Here is a 19,529-nt window from a genome sequence, read left to right on the forward strand (position 1 = left end):
TGGGGTCTCTGCAGAACAAAAGTGGGCGTTTCTAAATTTGTGAATGTTTTCACTAACTGGTGGGTGTTTATAAATCATTCAATGAAAATTATCCCCTTCACCCGACCCCACCCCACCCCTCACTGTGACGTGGGCAAATCAGGTAACGTGGTGAAAACGCCCCTATGTTTATGGCCTCGCCCCCTGATCTGGTAACTTCTATTACTGTCCTGCAGAAACCTATAGGCCTACTTGAATTAAACCGCCATTTGCAGGGTAAATAATCTTAACCTTGTACACTAATTAAAAAAATGCACCTTATATATGTCAATAAAGAATAAATGTTTGAAAGAGACGTGTCATTATTATGTAGTTCTTTTTATTCATTTTTACCTTAAGAACAAAATAGAAAACAGTGTATGATTATGATTCAGGCAGCATTTAGATTGGATCGGAACATTCAGAATATTTATCCAGTTCGAAATCATACAGAGCCGTCTGCTCTCCAATCATTCTCGCGGTACTTTGATGTCATACACCGATGGGTCTGCGCAGCACTGCTTCAAGTCAAATGTGCAACTAAAACGTGGTGTGTTGGGGGTTCTCCAGGACCAGGGTGAGAAACGCTGCATTATAGCACAATGGGTTATATCAGATGCTTTAAAACAAGCTACAAACTACTTGGATAGTCCCATAAAGCATTTTAGGTTTGCTCAAGGGCACAGTGAAAAAGAATGGCTCTACAATAATTCAATAGAGTAAGACCTTTGACCTACCAGGCCAGATTTTTTGCATACAATTGTAACATTTTGATTATGATAAAAAATGATAACTGGTGAAGTTAAGAAACTAAGGACACATTCATTTTATAGAAGCATTAAACAGTGTCATGCGTCACTGATTTGGATTTTATGGCTATAATCTCAACCTGGCAGCCAAAATGCAAAATGCAGATAAATAAATACAGAATAACGGGTATTTCTAAGCCTCTGATATTAATTTAGCAGAAGTGCAAAGTGACTTACAAATTAAGGAAAACAGAATTGACCAAACAGTAAAAAAAGAGCCTTCATCTCATTTGTGCACATAATTTCAAACATTTTGTCAAAATACTATTCATTTAGTATTGCAAAACTAAATAAAAGGTCTAAAAGTTTCAGTTAAAGGGAGTTACACAAAAATGAAAATCCTGTTATCATTTGCTCATGTTGTCCCAAACATTAAACAAATGTATTTCTTCTGCTGAACACAAAATATATTTAGAAGAACATGGCTAACCAAACACTTGATGGGCCCCATTTAAGTCAATGGGGTTGACTTCCAATGGGGTTTTCCATAGTATGAAAAAAAAAAAAAAAAATTCTTTAAAATAATCATCCTTCATGTTCAGCAAAAGAAAGAAATTCAAACAGGTTTGTAACAACTTGAGGGTGAGTAAATTATATAATTTTCATTTAGGGTTAAACTATCCCTTTTAAATATTACTTGGATCACCAACAAATCCACAAATAGTGTGCATCTGTCATTGCAAAATCTGAAGTCCAGTTTAAAAAATTAAATCCAATGTAAAACACAGACACTGTACCAAAAGTAAAATAACACCATGTTGCATACTTGCACCACAATTTTTTATTTGTATAATAATACAGAGAATGAAACCTTTTAATAAACAATTCAAGCATTTTCCAGGGTCTTTGTAGTTTTGAAATCTGGTCAGCACACTGGTCACATGTATTGCAATCATGTTATTCATGTGTTCTAAATACAATGTCAGTGCTGTTTGAAAAGCACCCTCTCATAACTTAAGACATTTACATTCTGGACAATGTTACAAAAATATCAGAACACACAGGCAGACTTTAACCAAAAGCAACATAACCAAACTACTTTTTTTTAAGACAAGGATATATCTTTCTTTCATTGTAATGATCTGAACAGGAAGACTTTTGTTCAAAACAGGACGTTTTTGGCTTCAATTTATACCGATTTGCTAAAATGGACAATAATTAACAATCATGAAAATATTTTCAACATTACAGTCAGGGAATGTTTCTTTTTCTTGTGTTGTTGTTATAAAAACCATGGGAGCAATATTGCTTGGAAGATAATGGTACAGTAGTGTGCATTTTATGAACTGGTGTTTTTCTTGTCATTATATATGGCAGCTATGTTTTAATACTGTAAATAACACTTTTCCTAATATGCAATTAGAGGAGAACACACAAAATGTTGTCAATAACTGCTCTCCATTATTTGCATCTCATTCTTGAGTTAGTCCATTCGTTGAAGAGTTAGAAGAACAGGAAAAACACAAAATCCGGTCAACGACTGCCCTCCAAAATGTCATCTCAGCATGGAGTTGGTTTGTTTTTGATGGAGAGCCAGCTGAATAGGAAAACATGCTTCAAGCACGAGCCTCTTTAAAAACAGAAAAAATTTAAATATACATTTTATTAAATATTCACCAATTATCAAAAAAGAGTGTAACAAGGGGGGGAAAGGGGGGACACATTAGAACATGGCAATTTCTGATGACATGCACTCCATATTTGACTAGAAATAATTATCCATATCTTATGTACAAGGTTTGAAATTACCTTTTTGGCTACTAAATTAAGTTATTGCACATTCAGAACTTCTATCCAAAACAAAAATATCAGAAATCACAGATTTAAATATTTTTATTTTAAAATCTGTTTATGAATTACTGAATCACATTCAGTTTTATGACAGTCAATCATTGTTTGTGAAAACCATACAAATGAAAGTGAATTCAACCCGTTGAAAAATTCTGCAACTTCTATTATAAAACATTTATTTAGTTTTAAACTCCAAATATATCAAATTTCAAAGTGAATATTTAATGGCAAACATGTTAAAAATTAGCCACAGTGTGCAAATTCATAAAGTGATCAACCGTTTCCTCACAAAAGTTAGCTAACTGAATTCAGTGTATTGAAGCCTCTCCACTATTGACATCCATTTAAAGAAACACTTCACTCCCAAGGTGTCTGATAATGAGTGAAATTCATACCCCAAAATATCATGTCATAATGACAAAATTATACCCCAGCATATAATTTCATGATGATAAAATTCCCATGAACTTCACGTCTACAAATGTTTCTCATTTAAAGCTTTGGGTTTACTGTAAACGTTGCAATGGCATCTGTATAGTGATGCGTAAAAGTCTTGGATATCTGGCATTTAATCAGACACCTAGGGAGTAAAAACAGGTTGACATTTTTTTTTTTTTTATTCCAACACATTGTTTTCTATGAATGCACGCATGCCGGCAGTGCCACACGTGTCCACAGTGCAGCGCTACGACTTAGGAGGCTGTTCAAAATCCTGCCACGACACGGAGCACCACTAACATTTTTTCATTCAGTTACATTATATATTTGTCCCAAACCACCATTAATGTACATGGGCTACTGACTTCACTCTGTACTGCAAGATACATTTAGTTTTACATTCATACAGCTTGAATAAAGTATAAACATACAATAGGGGGAAAAAGTATAATAAACGTAGCCCTTTATAATCTTTCATTTTGCCCTTTTTTTATTACACTAACCTCAGTGCGAAAGCATTATGTAACTTTTGCCTGTCGTGGTAACATTCACTGTCGTGTGCTGCCACCTACTGGAGGTATCAGGTCATAAGACACTTCAGTTGACTTCAATAGCACGGAGTAGCTCAGGTATGGGCAAAGTCGGTCCTGGAGGGCCGCTGTCCTGCAGAGTTTAGCTCCAACCCTGATTTTAAAAAAAAAAACTCAGCTGTCTGTAGCCTTAGTAATCCTAAAGACATTGATTAGCTTGTTCAGGCGTGTTTGATTAGGGCTGGAGCTGAACTCTGCAGGACAGAGGTAGCCTACTCCAGGACTGACATTTCCCATCCCTAGAGTAGCATAGCGATAAAAAAAAAGGGACGATGAAAAACTCAAAGAAGTTAGGAAATACCCTGAATTATATGCCACGAACCACAGATTCTTTGAAGACAAAATACGGAAATCAGCTGCGTGGAGGAAGATTGCTGTTGTTACCGGATTTTTAGGTGAGATTCACAATTAATTCAGTAATTCAGTATAATGTTCAGTGACTGAGGTTAGCTATGATTGTATTTAATTGCAACTAGCCTACAATCATAAAATAACATACAGTACAGACATTACCTTAATTCTGTCGACAACTCTCGGATAGATTGGCATGATAATGGTAATGGATACATGTACATTGCAAGCTGATAGAGATAAAAACCCAACAACCACCTGAGCAAGTATCATAATTAAATCATTTGATGTATCATTGACATAACCTAATTGATAAGTGAAAAGCTGTTGAGATGATATAGAAAGACAGCGTGCTCTGATGCTGCATCAAATGAACTACACGTCAGCATAGCTAATGAAAACATTGGCTCAACAGCTCTTTGGCTGCTGATGCAACAGCAACCAATAAGCTGCGCTATGTAGATGACGATGCAAAGCTACCAAATGAGTTAAGGACCTATAAGCCTGCGCCATCTAGAGTTTCATGCCAGAACTGGGTGTTATCATAATGTCCTTAAACATAACAATATTGTTGACCACAAACGGACAATAGAATGTGCACGTCCACTTTGCGATACCTCGTCCTACATACAACGCTACGCTGCGCTTCTCCTCCGGTGAGCGAATGGTGTAGATACATTAGCGGTATTTCAGCATACATTTGTGGGCAAGAAAAGGCCCACTGTCAATAGTGTAGTCATGAACTCGCACAGAAAATAAAATAGGTAAAGCAAATTTGCAGCATGATTCTAAATTGAAAATAAGCTAAATCTATGTAGGAAACCTTTTTGCCCTCACGCAAAAAAATAAATCCTTTTGAAATTAATGGATTTTGCTCGCAAGATTTTACAGAGCAACGGTAAATGTGAGCACCGTAATGAGTTCAAAGGGCTGGGCGATAAAACGATAACGATAATTATCGCGATATAATTTTTCTCGATAAAACGATATCAAGAGGTCGATAAAATGTTCGATAATGTTTATGCGCCAAAAGCGGAACTAAACTCATTTGAACTGCGCGCCACACGGACCATTAATCCGCTCAGCTCAAAGTCCAAACGGCAGCGCAAGCGCGAACTCACTAGAGCCAGAGAATGTCTAATAGGAAGAGAATTGGCACTCTCTGGTTACTTCCGGTTTCTGGACTGGCTGCAGTAACACGTCTCTGTCCATGCGGGGTCGCTCGCAGGCGAGTGCAGAATGAATGGAGGTCTATGGCGCTATACCCATCAAATTCCACTTTTCTCAGGATATAATTTTTTGTCTAGTAATTTGAATGTTGTATTCGAAAGGAGATGCAAAGAAATTACACATTGTTGGGTGTTAGATTTTTTAGAGTCACTTATTTGCTTTAAAAGTCTTTTAAAATGTCAATGACGTCATACACATCGTACGACCAGAGATACTGCTTTACGGCAATCCTTCAGTCACTTTGGTGCTTTCGCGCTCTGCACTTTCTTTTCTCTCGAGGCATCGACAACACAGCTGACACAGGTAAATACACGTGCTAGAAGAGTTTTTGTTTTGTTTGTTTCTGGTCCCGCTTCGGATGCCACGATGCCATCAAGCGGCATCTCTGGTCGTAATCAGTCCTTCACTGACCAATCAGCGTTCATTAGCAGAATGCTAGTGTGTTATGGGCAACAACAACTCAACCTGTAAGAAATCGAAAGGACATAAGTACTCGTTCATTAAATTTTCGACCTATAACCCATGTTGAACTTGCAAAACCTACAATAAAATCTGAGATTTCTCAACGGCAATCGGGTGAAAGAGACAAATTTAGCGGTCTAGCCCCATAGACTCCCATTCAGTCTGCACTCGCCCGTGATCACCTCCAGTGGAATTCTAATGGAACTGCAACCAAGATTGATACAATGGGGCTAATAGGAAGTGCCAAGGCTCTCCGTAGACGGGCTCTGCTAGAGCAGAGGCGTTTACTCTGATCGGTTTTGGTCACGAAATCCAGTGAGAAGCACTTGAATTCAGCGAGGAACACAACTGTCTCAGTGATTTAAACCGATTTAAACCAGTTTAAAGGCAGATGAAACAGCGCTGACAAACAGGAGAAACACTGTGTGCAACGATACAGTCAGAAGGCTTTTCCGTCTACAAATTCCCATCATTTACCATGGATTTACTGTAACGTTAGCCTAGTAATATTAACTGCACCATGAAATGTGGGATTTACATATTGAATTGTATTATATTATTAATGTAGACAATGTATTGAAGGACTAATGGAATATAATTACAGTATTTAATAATGTATTTAGGCTACTGTTTTTCATACAAATACCATAGAAACCATAAAGTTACATTTTGCCATGATAGTGAGGTGCTATAGGCTATGCCTGGTTTCATCTGTGGTTGTCATGATCTAAATGCATGTTACTGGATGACCAATGGTTAAGTTTAATAAAACTCAAACAGTCAAAAAAAAAAAAAAAAAAAAAAAAAAAACTAAGAAATTGTCCAATAAATATATTTATTTTGTTAAGGAAAAATGACAAATGTTTGAATGTTCTACCTCAGATTTGTGAAATGTTCACCAGTTTGGCAAGTGTTTGTCATGATATGTTCTGACAATAAAGAGTAGTTTAAAACCACAGTTAACACTCTGGTTTCTACAACTTTCACTTAGGAGCAAAAATCTGCCTTTAAACTTTAAAGAAATAAAGATTTGACTTTTATCGTGATAATTATCGATATCGAATGATATAAAAAAATTTTTCGTGATTATTATTTTTTGGGCCATATCGCCCAGCCCTAGTTCAAAGCATTGCATACCATGGTTGATTTTTACCCACATTTGGCAAGTTAGTTGGAGTTCATTTTAAAAAAAAAAGTGATGTGGAAGAATGAAGTCTAGCCCAAAACAAACCTTTCTCCTCAGCGCTGACATAGCCCTCCTGTGCTTGGTTTAGTCGGTTTTGCTCAACTGCAATGCTGTTAGAGTCTGGACCGCTGTTATGTGAAGGCCCTACTTCCTCAGAGTGGTATGCCTTGTCCAGATGTTGCTGTGCCATTTTCAGGTGTCTCCGTAGACGGTCTAGATCACGACTAGTGTTGTCATCACCCAGTGACTCCCGTCCTGAGTCTCCCAGGAACTCAGCCTTAAGCTTGCCAGAAGAGTCCTTTTTCAGGGCAGCCTGATATCCCGGTGGGGCATTGGCAAGGCGATGACAGATGGTGGATGTTGATGGCCTATGTACGGGGAACCTCCGAGTCGATCGACTGCGGAGACCATCCCTTATGCCACCAATTCCCAGATGAAGGATTTCCAGCACAGTCAGCACAAGGCAGAGTATACTGACAACATACATGATGATCAGGAAGATTGTCTTTTCAGTGGGACGTGAGACAAAGCAGTCCACTGTGTGTGGGCAAGGGCTCCGAGTGCAAATGTATGATGGTGCCACTTCAAAACCATACAGAACATACTGGCCAAAAAGGAAGGCTATCTCAAAGGCAACACGAGAGACTAATTGTAACACATATACTTTCATAAGACCATCTCTCTTGATGCGACGACGACCATCATGCTTCGTAGCTGGAATGTCGGATTCAGCAGCAGACTTGGCTGTAGATACCGCTTTACTATCCTTCTCAGATGGCTCAATCTCCTCCAAGATCATGGGAACTTCCTCACCCATCTGGTCAGCCTCGTCATAGTCATGGCTCACTCCACGATGAACCATAGACTGTTTGCGTTTATGTGGTCGGTATTCGTCATCAGCCATTCGAGCAATTTTGTGCATGGCAAAGCCGAGGTACATAATGGATGGTGTGGTGATCATAATAATTTGAAAAACCCAGAATCGAACGTGTGATAGAGGGGCAAAAGCATCATAGCATACATTATCACAACCGGGCTGTAAAGTGTTGCACACAAACTTGCTCTGTTCATCATGATAAATGGTCTCACCGCCCACCACTGTCAGGACAATTCGGAAGATGATGAGGAGAGTGAGCCAGATCTTTCCCACAAAAGTGGAATGGTTGGAGATCTCATCAAGCAAGCGCGTCAAGAAGCTCCAACTCATGTTGCCACCAACACAGGAGACCTGTCAGATCTGCAGAAGATAGGAGGAGGTAGTAGAATCATAGAGGCATTTAAATTGGGACAACCATAAGAGTAAATGGCCTCAGTTGTGGCTAACAGAAGTATCAGAAACAATGTTTTGCAGATGACATGAAATAAAAGTCCAGCACAATATGGTGAACATGTTTGAGATTTAATGCAATAACCAATGCATGTTATTAATTGCATTTGTTTAACACTGTAACATATTACATTATTGGACATAATGAAGTGCTTCATTATGTTATACTTGTTGATGAAATACAAGTCACAGCACCAGCAGGTGTCAGTGTTCAATACATATATGCATGCACACACACATGACTATCTTTGAGAGGACATTCATTGATATAATGCAATCCCTAACCCTAACTTTAACTTATTCTTAATAAAATTAAAGGCCAAAAGGTCATCACTTTACTCTGTCCTCACTAGGATGGTCTAAAAGACAAACTGATCCTCACAAAGAAAACTATACAAGTTCACACACACTCACACTCAGACACTCTTAATGGGTTCATGTTTAGCCTAAGGGAAATACAGCAGTCATCATTTGAAGTGGATCAAAACCTTTCATCCAAGTTATACCTGAATTTTGAACAAAACCCGTTCTTGCCTTAGGACAACTTTGATTACCTTTGATCCACTTTAAATTTTGACTACTGTATAAGTGCCCAATACGATTAAAAAACAAACAAAACAAAAAAAATCATTTAAAACACATCAAGTTCTTATAAAAGCACTATTTGTATTCAGAAAAGTTTTGAAAATGGAATGACAAAAAATGTCAGGTGGTGTAACCACGTAAAATGTTTGCATTTCCCAAGCATTTTGGAGTTATAGATAAAGATAGATTATTATGAATATACAGAACTTTGCCGGAGTGAAACAAGAGCACTGTTGCAAAAAAATCTACCTCTGTCCAGTGTCAAGTTTATACATATTCAGTGCACATATATTAATACGAACGTCATTTCTAAAAAACACGTGCATTTTTTTTTTTCATAAAAAGGATTACAAATAACACTAGCCAGAAATTTTGATTGTGAATAAATATTTTAATAACAGCCCTAAAATTTTTTTTTTTTTAAATCAAGGCTAACTCATAAAAAGCTATTAATGGCTAAAAGTGTTTTTGATCTATCTGTCACATACAAACAGGAGAAGATAAGAAAAATATTTTCTTAAAAATATACAGGTAAAAATATTAGACTCTATTTAACTTAATTTAACTATTATTATTATAACAGGAACAGACTGAATAACTTGTTGTGAACCTAAGGTTTCTCACCAGATTTTAATAACACGCAGCTTGATGTACATAAACATTACATGCATTTCACTGCATTACAAGTGAGCCACAGGTTAAGATTTTACATAATGATATTAACTGAATATGAAATATTGCCAAAGAAATGAAATGAAAATGACATAATAATAATAAGACAGTATTTCAAACATGGGAAAACCATTAAATCCATGTTTGTCATGTCCTGTAAATGTAAATGTAAATGGACTGAATAGCTTCTCTTGCCTGCCAACATCAGCGACCTCACCCTATTGGAGCTTCAAAGCAAAGGACAAGTCATGGCAGGTCACTATCTGACATAAAGAACCAAGACTGGGGTTTTGTGGTCAAGAGATAGCTAGAATAGTGTGTTGTGAAAAGTTATGTACTCAGACAATTCCCATTTTAAATTCACTATTTAACCAGTGAAGTCACAGAGTGTCGCTGATTTAGAGGTGTGTTAGCATAATACAATGATCTATGATGATTCAGTTTTTCTGTAGACTTGTGGCACAGATAGGCCATTAAAAAAACAGCAGCTACATTGCTGCAGCACTCTCATAACGGACTATCACTCATGGCAGACTTTTCAGAAAAGACTATCATAACACCCCCGAAAATATAAAGACTTTAATCTCAGCTGAGGTATGATCATTGATAGATGTGTGACTATTCTAACTTGAAGTAAAATGAGTGAATTAATAAAACCTTTAGAGTACTGACACTACTCTAACACATGTGAAAGGGTATTGGAAAACACTTGCAAAATGTATTAAAAAGTGACAAGTAATAGCCTATTGCCCATGGTGACTTAATTTCTAAAGGAGGCTAAAATTATAACATTACGCATAATCAATATTATACAGACCAGATGTTTAAAAAACGCAAACAATATATAGCTAATTGATAAAAACAATGCAAAACTAAGTTACTTGGTAATACTGCAACTATAAATGTATCGTTTGTTGGAATTTACCATGCATTCAGAACATTGTTCATGTCTAAACTACAAGAATGTTATGATTAATATAATAAACACCTAGTCATTAAATTCGCTGTTTCATGTGCCAATGATTATAATAATAATAAATAAAAAAAACCTGATATGGTCAAACTTTCTTTTAAGTTTTAAACGCGGCAACTTTGTATGAATGAAATGAATTCTAAACGCACAAAAGTCATATGCGCAGCTCCATTAAACTTTAAACAAGGTAAGAAACAACAAAAACATTCACATACCTTCGTCTATCAAGTGATTAGTAGGCTATCCTGTCCTGAGCTGTTGGACAATGCTTGTGCGTTTGATCAAAACCCGACACAGCGTGTCACTCACTTGCCTCTCAATTAACTTCCACCCACTTTTTTTTCACGTTAACCCAAACACTGTTTTTATTGTAACCCACATCACGTGAACATCCATCCAAAGCAGTTTTCACCTCCTCTGACTACACCCACACTTAATTAGGCCTTTAAATCTGAAACCTGAGCTCCTTTGTTTCCCGACAAAACACCCTTCAGTCTCCACTGTAAAATATTAATTATAATAAACATACAATTCGTAAGGATTTGGCCAAAATGTAGTATTTAAAATAAAATAAAAATCACTTTTTGAGGAAAATTAACTGAATTGGCCACATGGAAGTTGAATTGAAATGAGAGGAAGGGGAATTTATTAACTTGCTATAGCCTATACAATTTAAACAAATGTAATAGTGTTGTCACTATAAAATAAAGTTATTAAAAATAATTAAATGTATGAAATACATAATAAATTATGTAGCATAATTTCTGTCTGATGTAACTATTTGCCTTTGTTTCTCTTTGATGAACATTCTTTTTCTAGTTAAAATTATACGTTTAATTCTACTTCCTTTAATTCAAATTCACAATGCAATTCTGTATCTTGTTTGCAACCTCAATTCAAATTTCAGAATTTCACTGGACATTCTCAACAGTGAGACATTCACAAGACATTCTCATTTAGGGCACACAACCTTGTCTTATATCGGCATCCAATAAAAGCAATACCAAAATATAATAGCCAGATGCATACATAGGCTATAATATTCACGATTTTTGTCCCTTTCATTTCACCTAAATACATTATTTCAAAAGATGCAGAGGCATTCCTTTTCCTGCAAATGTAGTACATCACAAACAATTGCTTAACATTAAACACATGGGCTTGACATGTCTATGCAAGATTTACACTAAATGTTTGCATGTTCTTATATGAACCAGAGAACTAACTCAATTATTTCTGTGCAGATGTTTCTACATAAAATTTGTCTGCTGAATGAAAAAAAAAAACTTTTGTCATAAAGGACTGAAAAGAGGTGGGTAAGGGAGTGCAATAATTACTGTATAACTAATTTATGTGTCATTAACATAAAATACTTGCCTATATACCTATATTATAAAATATGTACAATACTTAACCAAGGAACGTGAAGTTAGCAAACAAATTTTTACCAACTTATGTGCAACAATCAATTTTCATTTCCTTATTTCTCTGCCATTGATAGGACATAATGAAAAGATGTATAAGATTTGAATACTTTATTATGTTTACAAAAATAAAAGTTATCATGTTTCCTTATTGGAGACCAGTACAAAGATAAATAAATACACATTAAATACATTTCAAATTGACTGACAGTATGCTTTCAACTTTGTTAACAACAATGTGCCATTTCACTATTATTTTAGACCAATTATAAAGAAATAAGAACAGCTGAATGACACAAATGACATGGTACAAAACTGCATGTGGTAATATTAAATATTCTCTTCAGGCTCTTCACAGCCATTTGAGGTTTCCTTTCCCGTGACCATTACATTTTAAAGTGTAGTCACTAGCTCTCTTTTTACATGCTCTATAGAAGTGCTGGAATAGAATATTTTGTAACTTGGCAAAAAAAAAAAAAAAAAAAAATTGTTAAACTTTACATTTATGAGATACATGTATGCCGGTTTCCTTATAGAACAAATCAACACACACAAAAAAATAATGCAAGTGCTAGTTCACAGAAAAATTAATGTGTACACATTTACAGTTGAGAAACTTCTTCAACAGAAAGTTTCAAAGAGTAAGATGGTATTTAGTTCAGCAACATGTCTTAACAACTACCATTGAATTAACACCACGAACACTCAAGTAAAGCTGTTATTATCCTGTGACCTGCATAACCCAATTATGAACCTTTCTGAGAGCACAATGAAAGGCTTTTCACCCTGAGAAACAAACACCCCTTCAATTCCATATTCAAACATCTACAAAATTCAAAATAAATCAACTTAATGCATGCATAGTTATGTATTATAAGGTATGTTGGTGTTTTGTTGTACAAAGTCAAAAACACACTCAGAATTGCAGCACTGTTACTACACAATTTGCACAAAGACATTAGCACAACCAAGAGAAGGTAAAAAGGGAATTTGTGAGGGTAATTTGGAGACAAAAAGACAAACAGTCGACATTTACTCAAAGACAGTAATACAGATTAAAAGCAGGTAGATTGAGGCAGGAATCTTCATTTTCTTTAGCACTGTGGCTAGAGGTTACTGCTTGATAGTAGCCAGTTTGACGCCAAACATTTTTTCCCACTGCTTTGTGATCCAGTCCACCAGGTCTTGTACCAGCTCTTCATCTTCAGCATGTAAAGACCATGTCTTTTCTTTCTTGGCCATCTGTGAAAAAAATAAAACAAGCAACAAAAACCTCCATTTATTCTATCCATATAGTAGCCATATTGTTTAATGGTTTCATACTTTAGAGAATTGCTCTTAAGTTCTCTGTGGTTTAAGTGAGAACATGTAAAGATGCACACACACCTCATCATAAAGTTTTAGGTCCACCTGGCATGGATTGGATGAGAACAGATGAACGGAACTGAGGCAACTGATTGGCTGAGTTTCCTGAACAGTCACCTTCCCACTGCTCATTTGGCCCTCAGGTTGACTCTTGCTCCATTGGTGGTCTTCATCAAGGAGAAAAAGCATTTCTTTGGTGGCAAGTACACTCACAGAGTCCAAAGAGCCATCTAAGAAAACAGAAAGACCAACCTTGTAAAATACTTTTGTCCCAACAAGAAACCCTTCCCCCCCCCCCTTTTTGAGACACCAACAGTTATTTAAAGCTGGAGTATGGAAGATTTGGCCCACTAGTGGTTGATGCATAACACTGTAGTGTTGTCTTAAAAATGTATTCATGGAAGAACACTGTTTTGGTTATTATGTGAGCTGGGCTTCGACTTAGCTTTTCAGCGTGGATGAATATAATGATTTGAGGTGTACTGGTGTATCTTGGTTACAGGCGAGGATTTTATCAGAGAGAATGCCATTAATGATGTAAAAATTCATGGCCGCCAAAGAGAAAAGACAACTTAAAATGAATAGGTACCTGCCTTTGTTGTTTTAAATCATTGCAAATAACTGATTTAAAACGAATAACATTACAAAAGTTAGGCAACAATGAATGAATGAATGAGTGAATGAGGCATTTATATAGCGCTTTTCATATGTACTACTGTACACCCAAAGCACTTTGCAATCATGTCGAGGTCTCTGCTCAACCACCACCAGTGGACAATGACATTCAGCAAAAAGATTGTTGGATATATTACCTTTCGAGCCAGAAAAAAAAAAAGCAAACTCTGGATCACTTTTAAATCTTGTATAGTCTCTTAGTTGTTGCTAGGGATGAAACGACTAGTTGATATTATCGACAATGTCCAGAAAAAATACAAATAAATAAATAGTCGAATCTCTTAGACTTATTGTAAAGGCCTGCAATAACGCAGTTTGACCAGTGTGGCAGCACAATACTGTAATGCAGTTACAGCTTAAAAATGCTGACTTCAGAGGATGCATTCCAAGGTAGGAAGGCAACAAGGCATATCTGAATCCAATGTTAGCTTCACTTCTTGTGTTGCTGCCTTTGATATCAGACAATCCTGTGCATTCCATTCTGTGTCAGTTAAACTAAAGAATAAAGATGGCGTCAGAGTTGGTTTTAGTTGTCAGTTTCTGTGTAAATCTGAATTATTTTTCCAATTGTTTTCAATTGTCTATTTTTCCAATTGTTTTCGATGGGAGCGCCGCATTTTTTAAACGCCATGAGCGTAACGAGACACTGAGCGTTTTTATTCACGCTGAAGCGCTCAGCGTTTTATACTGGTTGCCGAGAGTTGAAGAATGTTCAACTTTGGGTAAAACGCAGCGCTCATCACTATCACTTTTTACCCAACCGTTCAATCACAGTGGAGGAGGGGTGGGACTAATACCACACCGACCAACCGCCACATTCTGCTTGTACAATGTCAACAGATGACTACAACAAACATAATAACGGAACAAAATATTTTAAAACAAGAGCCAGAGAAAATACGTTACATTGTATCGACATTTTAAAATAGAATCAACACAGAAACAAAATATGTGTGAAATGGGATACTAGTAACACTTTCGCGGATATTCGTATTCCGTATCCTAACAAGCAAAGTGTCTCAACTGAAAAAAACGCAACGCTGGCAAAATACTCTCAAGCGCCCACAGCAATGCGTTTTCAGCAGAGTGCCTAGTGTTTTCAGCTGGCTAAAAATGCTTTGGTGGACACACGGCCTTAATAAAGAAATCTTTGCATGAGCTCTGCAATTTGGCACTCTAGTCAAGTAATTTCACATTTATTTATACAGCACTTTATATAACAAGCTTTAAAGCAAGTAGCTGTACACGCTTAAACATGAAAAAAAAAGTCAGTCAGTCTCTTTCAGTCAGAATTACAACTTAAGTTTCTACTATAAAGCAGGTCTCAGGTGTTTTCAGGTTTTTACATGCGTACATCTGACCTCGACTGACCTGAACTCCAAACGGACTTTGTTTTGGCCTAATTTTGTTTGAAATTATGTTTGAGATTTCGTTTGTATGGTATATCATCAGGGCCTTAACACGTGGCACTGTAATAACTGGACCTTCTTCTCTTTTTTCACGGATGTAACATAACCAAGCAATGACGAATGACGTGAAACTGACATTTCCTGATAGCTCAAATAATAAATCATTATTATAACAAAGCTCACCATTGTGAATCAGGGTAATGCAAGAGTTGTGTCCCAAATGACGCACAATACACTGTACACTTTTCCTCTGCAGAATGTACTCAACCATATAGTGTATGAATTTTATAAGGTTATTTTGTCATTCAACATTGGATTCTAATAGCCCCTGCCCATCCACTATGCAATTAAAGCTGTAACATTTCGTCCCCTTGGAATTATAAGGTTCTATCTGACATTTATGTCAAAATTGAGTTATTCACATATTCTTATTCTGTGACAACTTATTTACATTATGTGATGTTTTTTTTTAAGTTGTGTACATTTTGGGACTTTTTATTGAAAAAACAAAAAGGTTCTATCTACAAAGTCAAACTCTAACTTGGCTCTATAAGGTTCTATCTGCGTGAGCCAATCAGCACTTCGAATGCACAGACGAGGACCAATCAAAAAATGAGTCATAGAGAGTATAAATCTGTGTTTTAAAAAATGAGTCACAGAGAGTATTATAGTTCTGTGTTTTAAAGGGATAGTTCACCCAAAAATGAAAATTCTGTCATCATTTACTCACCCTCAAGTTGTTTCAAACCTGTATGAATTTCTTTTTTCTGCTGAACACAAAAGAAGATATTTTGAAAAATGTCTGTAACCAAACAGTTGATGGACCCCATTGACTTCCATAGTAGGGAAAAAAAAATACTATGGAAGTCAATGGGGTCCATCAACTGTTTGGTTACAGACATTTTTCAAAATATCTTCTTTTGTGTTCAGCAGAAAAAAGAAATTCATACAGGTTTGAAACAACTTGAGGGTGAGTAAATGATGACAGAATTTTCATTTTTGGGTGAACTATCCCTTTAAAAAATGAGTCCGACATTTTTTGTGATTATATAGTCAGTGAATAATTTTTCAATGATTATTAAACTATGAATTAATTTGCTGAAGCATGTCTGTTTTCTTGCAGTTTTTAAAGTCTTAAAATGTCTTAATTTTTACAATATTAAGCCTTAAAGGTCAAATAGTCAACAATTTAATTGATGGGGTCTTAATTACAACAATAAACGTTAGCATGTTATTTCAGCCATACTGATGTCTAGAGAGAAAGCCATTTTACCTGGCCCACTTTAGGTGGAATAAAGTCCTGCTCAGATGTATTACAGTAGCTGCTTTCTGTCTAAATAAAAGAAAGATTAAAGTAACAATTTCTGCAATAATGTGTTTAATTACCCACCAAATTGGTATAAAAAATTTACATCTGCACTGGACAAAATATTTAGACCTACCTTGCTTAATTTGAAATGTCTTAAATACATGGAAGTGCTAAAAATATGAAATAAATGTCATAGAAAGGATAAAATGTTACTTTCTAACACGTTGAGACATTGTTACAACATTAATAATTTTATATTTAGTGTTCAAATAATGTTTTGGCAGATAGAACCTTATAATTCTAAGCGAAAAGTGTTTTTTTAGAATTAGAAGGTTCTATCTGCATTTGACCCATTCCAAAAATCCCCATTTACAAATTTGAGAGGATTTTGATATTGTATATTTAGAATACATTTAGGGTCCCTGTTATTTTCATGTTTGAAAGAAACTTGTTCCCCATATAAATGTTCCTATATGTAATGCAAAAACTTTGAAGCTCAATATCTCAAAACTGCTCAGAACGCAGATAGAACCTTATAATTCCAAGGGGACGATTTGAGTGCATAAGTTGTCCAATATGAAGTTTTTAGTGTGAACACACTACTCACACTATACTACTAAATGATATAGTACCAATTCGTGTACTTGTGCACAATTCTAAGGATTTTTTTGTACTTGCTCAGTTCCATGAATTTTTGATTTTTAAAGAACTGTAACTGTCATGTGTGAATCACATTTGAAATGGAACTGAAGGGGCATGTGCAAGAAACAGACCATAAATTCCCTGAAGGTGAACATCACACCCATCTCAAGCTTTATTAAGTCTAATAATCTCCAATTCTGTATTAATGTATTAGATATAAATCATTCTTTGAGTCTACAACATTGTCGTGCAAATGAAGGGCCAGAACACATAAAAAGTTTTCGGTTTTCAGTTAAAACGGTGTCATGTAAGTGGCCCCTAAGTTAATAAATAATGATCTTTGCAATGGAAGTGAATCAATAAAAATAAAAATAAAAATTGTACTTGCTCAGTTCCATGAATTTTTGAACAAAAAAAATCTTCCATATTGCAACTTTAAATATAGATATACTGTAATGGCAATCTTTAAGAAGCAGTGAGAAATCATTTTTAAGATAAATACATGCACATCAGATGCATTTCACAAACAACAGTACATGCACAAAAGGCAGCACAATTCCGTTCACTGACCACCTACAGAGATAAAATAAGAATATCTTGCAGGGAAGGAAACAAAAAGTCTGTTTATGATATCAGCTGTACTTTGTTTATTCATTAAAATGTTCTGTGTTTTTTAGTGTTAATGAGCATTTTGGCATGCGCACACAACTTAAATCACAAATGACTATGTGAAACAATCTGTGCGTTGGAGAAAAAGAGGGCATGAGTGATGTTACTTTATATTCCTGTCTTTTTAAAATCACTGTCAGATTGTTGGGTGGGTTTGGTCACAACAGCTGAATGCTTATCACACCACAAGTCAAGCCTGCTGCGAGCCCTTCCGATAGGGGGGTTCTGGAGGAGAGTCAGGCTGCCAGCAGGGGGCTGGGGCTCTTGAAAGCTGAACCAGCCGCTCACAGTAGGATCACTCTCTCAAGAAGAATGAGATAAATCTGTTTTCTGTGACTCTCCCTTTTTCCATCAAGACCTCAGAGTTTAGTTCCAAGGATAACAGCAGGACCCTAACAAAACCAAGTGCTGATACAAATACCTTTGTGTCCTAGTGTTCACCTGGGCAGCACTATTTCCCACAGTGATCTGATGAAAGTGTGTACTATGAATCATTAAAGAACTGTAACTGTCATGTGTGAATCACATTTTAAATGGAACTGAAGGGGCATGTGCAACAAACAGACTATAAATTCCCTGAAGGTGAACATCACACCCATCTCAAGCTTTATTTAGTCTAATGATCTCTAATTCTGTATTAATGTATTAGATATAAATCATTCTTTGAGTCTACAACTCAAACAACGTTGTCGTGCAAATGAACGGCCAGAACGCATTAAACGTTTTCTGTTTTCATTTAAAATGGTGTCGTGTAAGCAGCTCCTAAGTTAATAAATAATGATCTTTGCAACTGAAGTGAATCAATCAAAAACTAACTTTAGCTGGACAATAACTTTATTCTAGAGCTGCTGTAAAGCCCAAAAAATCTCTGTTACTTTAATTTCCTATTATCTCTGTAAAGCTGCTTTGAAACAATCTTTATTGTTGAAAGCGCTATATAAATGAAGGTGACTTGACTTAACTTGACTTGAATTGACAACAACATGTTCAGCTACCCTGACCATTTGTAGCTCTTTCTTGTTACGGGCAAGTCATCACATGCCGTAGTCACCATATAATTCCTTATCTCATTCGTCATACTTTTCTTGTTGCTGGCTCTAGCAACACAAACATTTTTGGGTGAAGCAGGTAAAAGCTTGCATTTCTCCATCTTGGAGAACATAAACACTCACCTTGCTGAAGAAATGCCAAGAGGTACCGGAAAGGAGGATGGCTGTCTTCTTTATCACATGGCAGGGCGTCCTCACAGACTAGATGCCTAAAGGACAGATCAGGATTTAAAATCTGTTAACAAATGATTAATGGGATAATATGCATACCTTGTGGCAATTAACAATAAAAAAAAAATAATAATAATTCAACCGTGTGCAATTGAGAGGGTCTTCTTGATTGCCATTGTGCATAAATGCTGGGCTTTGGGTAGGATAGGCAGACAGAAAAATTAAACGCCTGAGGCAGAGATAAAAAGAGAAGGAGTTGGAGAGCAAAAAATGCCTGCCTGTTTGCACTGCATACCAGAGGTGGTGCTGTGGGTTGAGCCGGGTGGTAGAGATTCCCTTCAGCTTGCTGTCTGACTTTGGGGCCAATTCCCTTGCAATTTCTGC

At 36.2% G+C, this 19,529-nt stretch overlaps 2 protein-coding genes across 2 annotated transcripts in view; both read right to left on the reverse strand.

Moving 5' to 3' along the window:
* Positions 1–1,585: 1,585 nt before the first annotated feature.
* gjc4a.1 (gap junction protein gamma 4a.1) lies at positions 1,586–10,789 on the reverse strand. The gene is made up of 3 exons (XM_082136964.1): positions 10,648–10,789; positions 6,921–8,112; positions 1,586–2,397 (listed from the first exon to the last, which is right to left on the reverse strand). The coding sequence occupies exons 2-3, from the start codon at positions 8,080–8,082 to the stop codon at positions 2,384–2,386; spliced, it is 1,176 nt and encodes a 391-aa protein (XP_081993090.1). The 5' UTR covers positions 8,083–8,112; positions 10,648–10,789; the 3' UTR covers positions 1,586–2,383.
* Positions 10,790–11,952: 1,163 nt separating this feature from the next.
* stk11ip (serine/threonine kinase 11 interacting protein) overlaps positions 11,953–19,529 on the reverse strand; it is a 63,273-nt gene continuing 55,696 nt past the window's right edge. The window contains exons 23-26 of the mRNA XM_082136712.1: positions 19,441–19,525; positions 19,098–19,183; positions 13,243–13,451; positions 11,953–13,098 (exon numbers count right to left, since the gene is read on the reverse strand). Coding sequence (XP_081992838.1) covers positions 12,970–13,098; positions 13,243–13,451; positions 19,098–19,183; positions 19,441–19,525 — 509 coding nt within the window. The 3' untranslated portion in view covers positions 11,953–12,969. The remainder of the gene's footprint in view (positions 13,099–13,242; positions 13,452–19,097; positions 19,184–19,440; positions 19,526–19,529) is intronic.

Source organism: Leuciscus leuciscus (genome assembly GCF_965113295.1).
Source record: "Leuciscus leuciscus genome assembly, chromosome: 14".
Classification (NCBI taxonomy): Eukaryota; Metazoa; Chordata; class Actinopteri; order Cypriniformes; family Leuciscidae; genus Leuciscus; species Leuciscus leuciscus.

Bases quoted from the DNA above. Each gene is read 5' to 3' on its own strand.
- gjc4a.1 (XM_082136964.1), bottom strand. From the start codon at position 8,082: ATGAGTTGGAGCTTCTTGACGCGCTTGCTTGATGAGATCTCCAACCAT.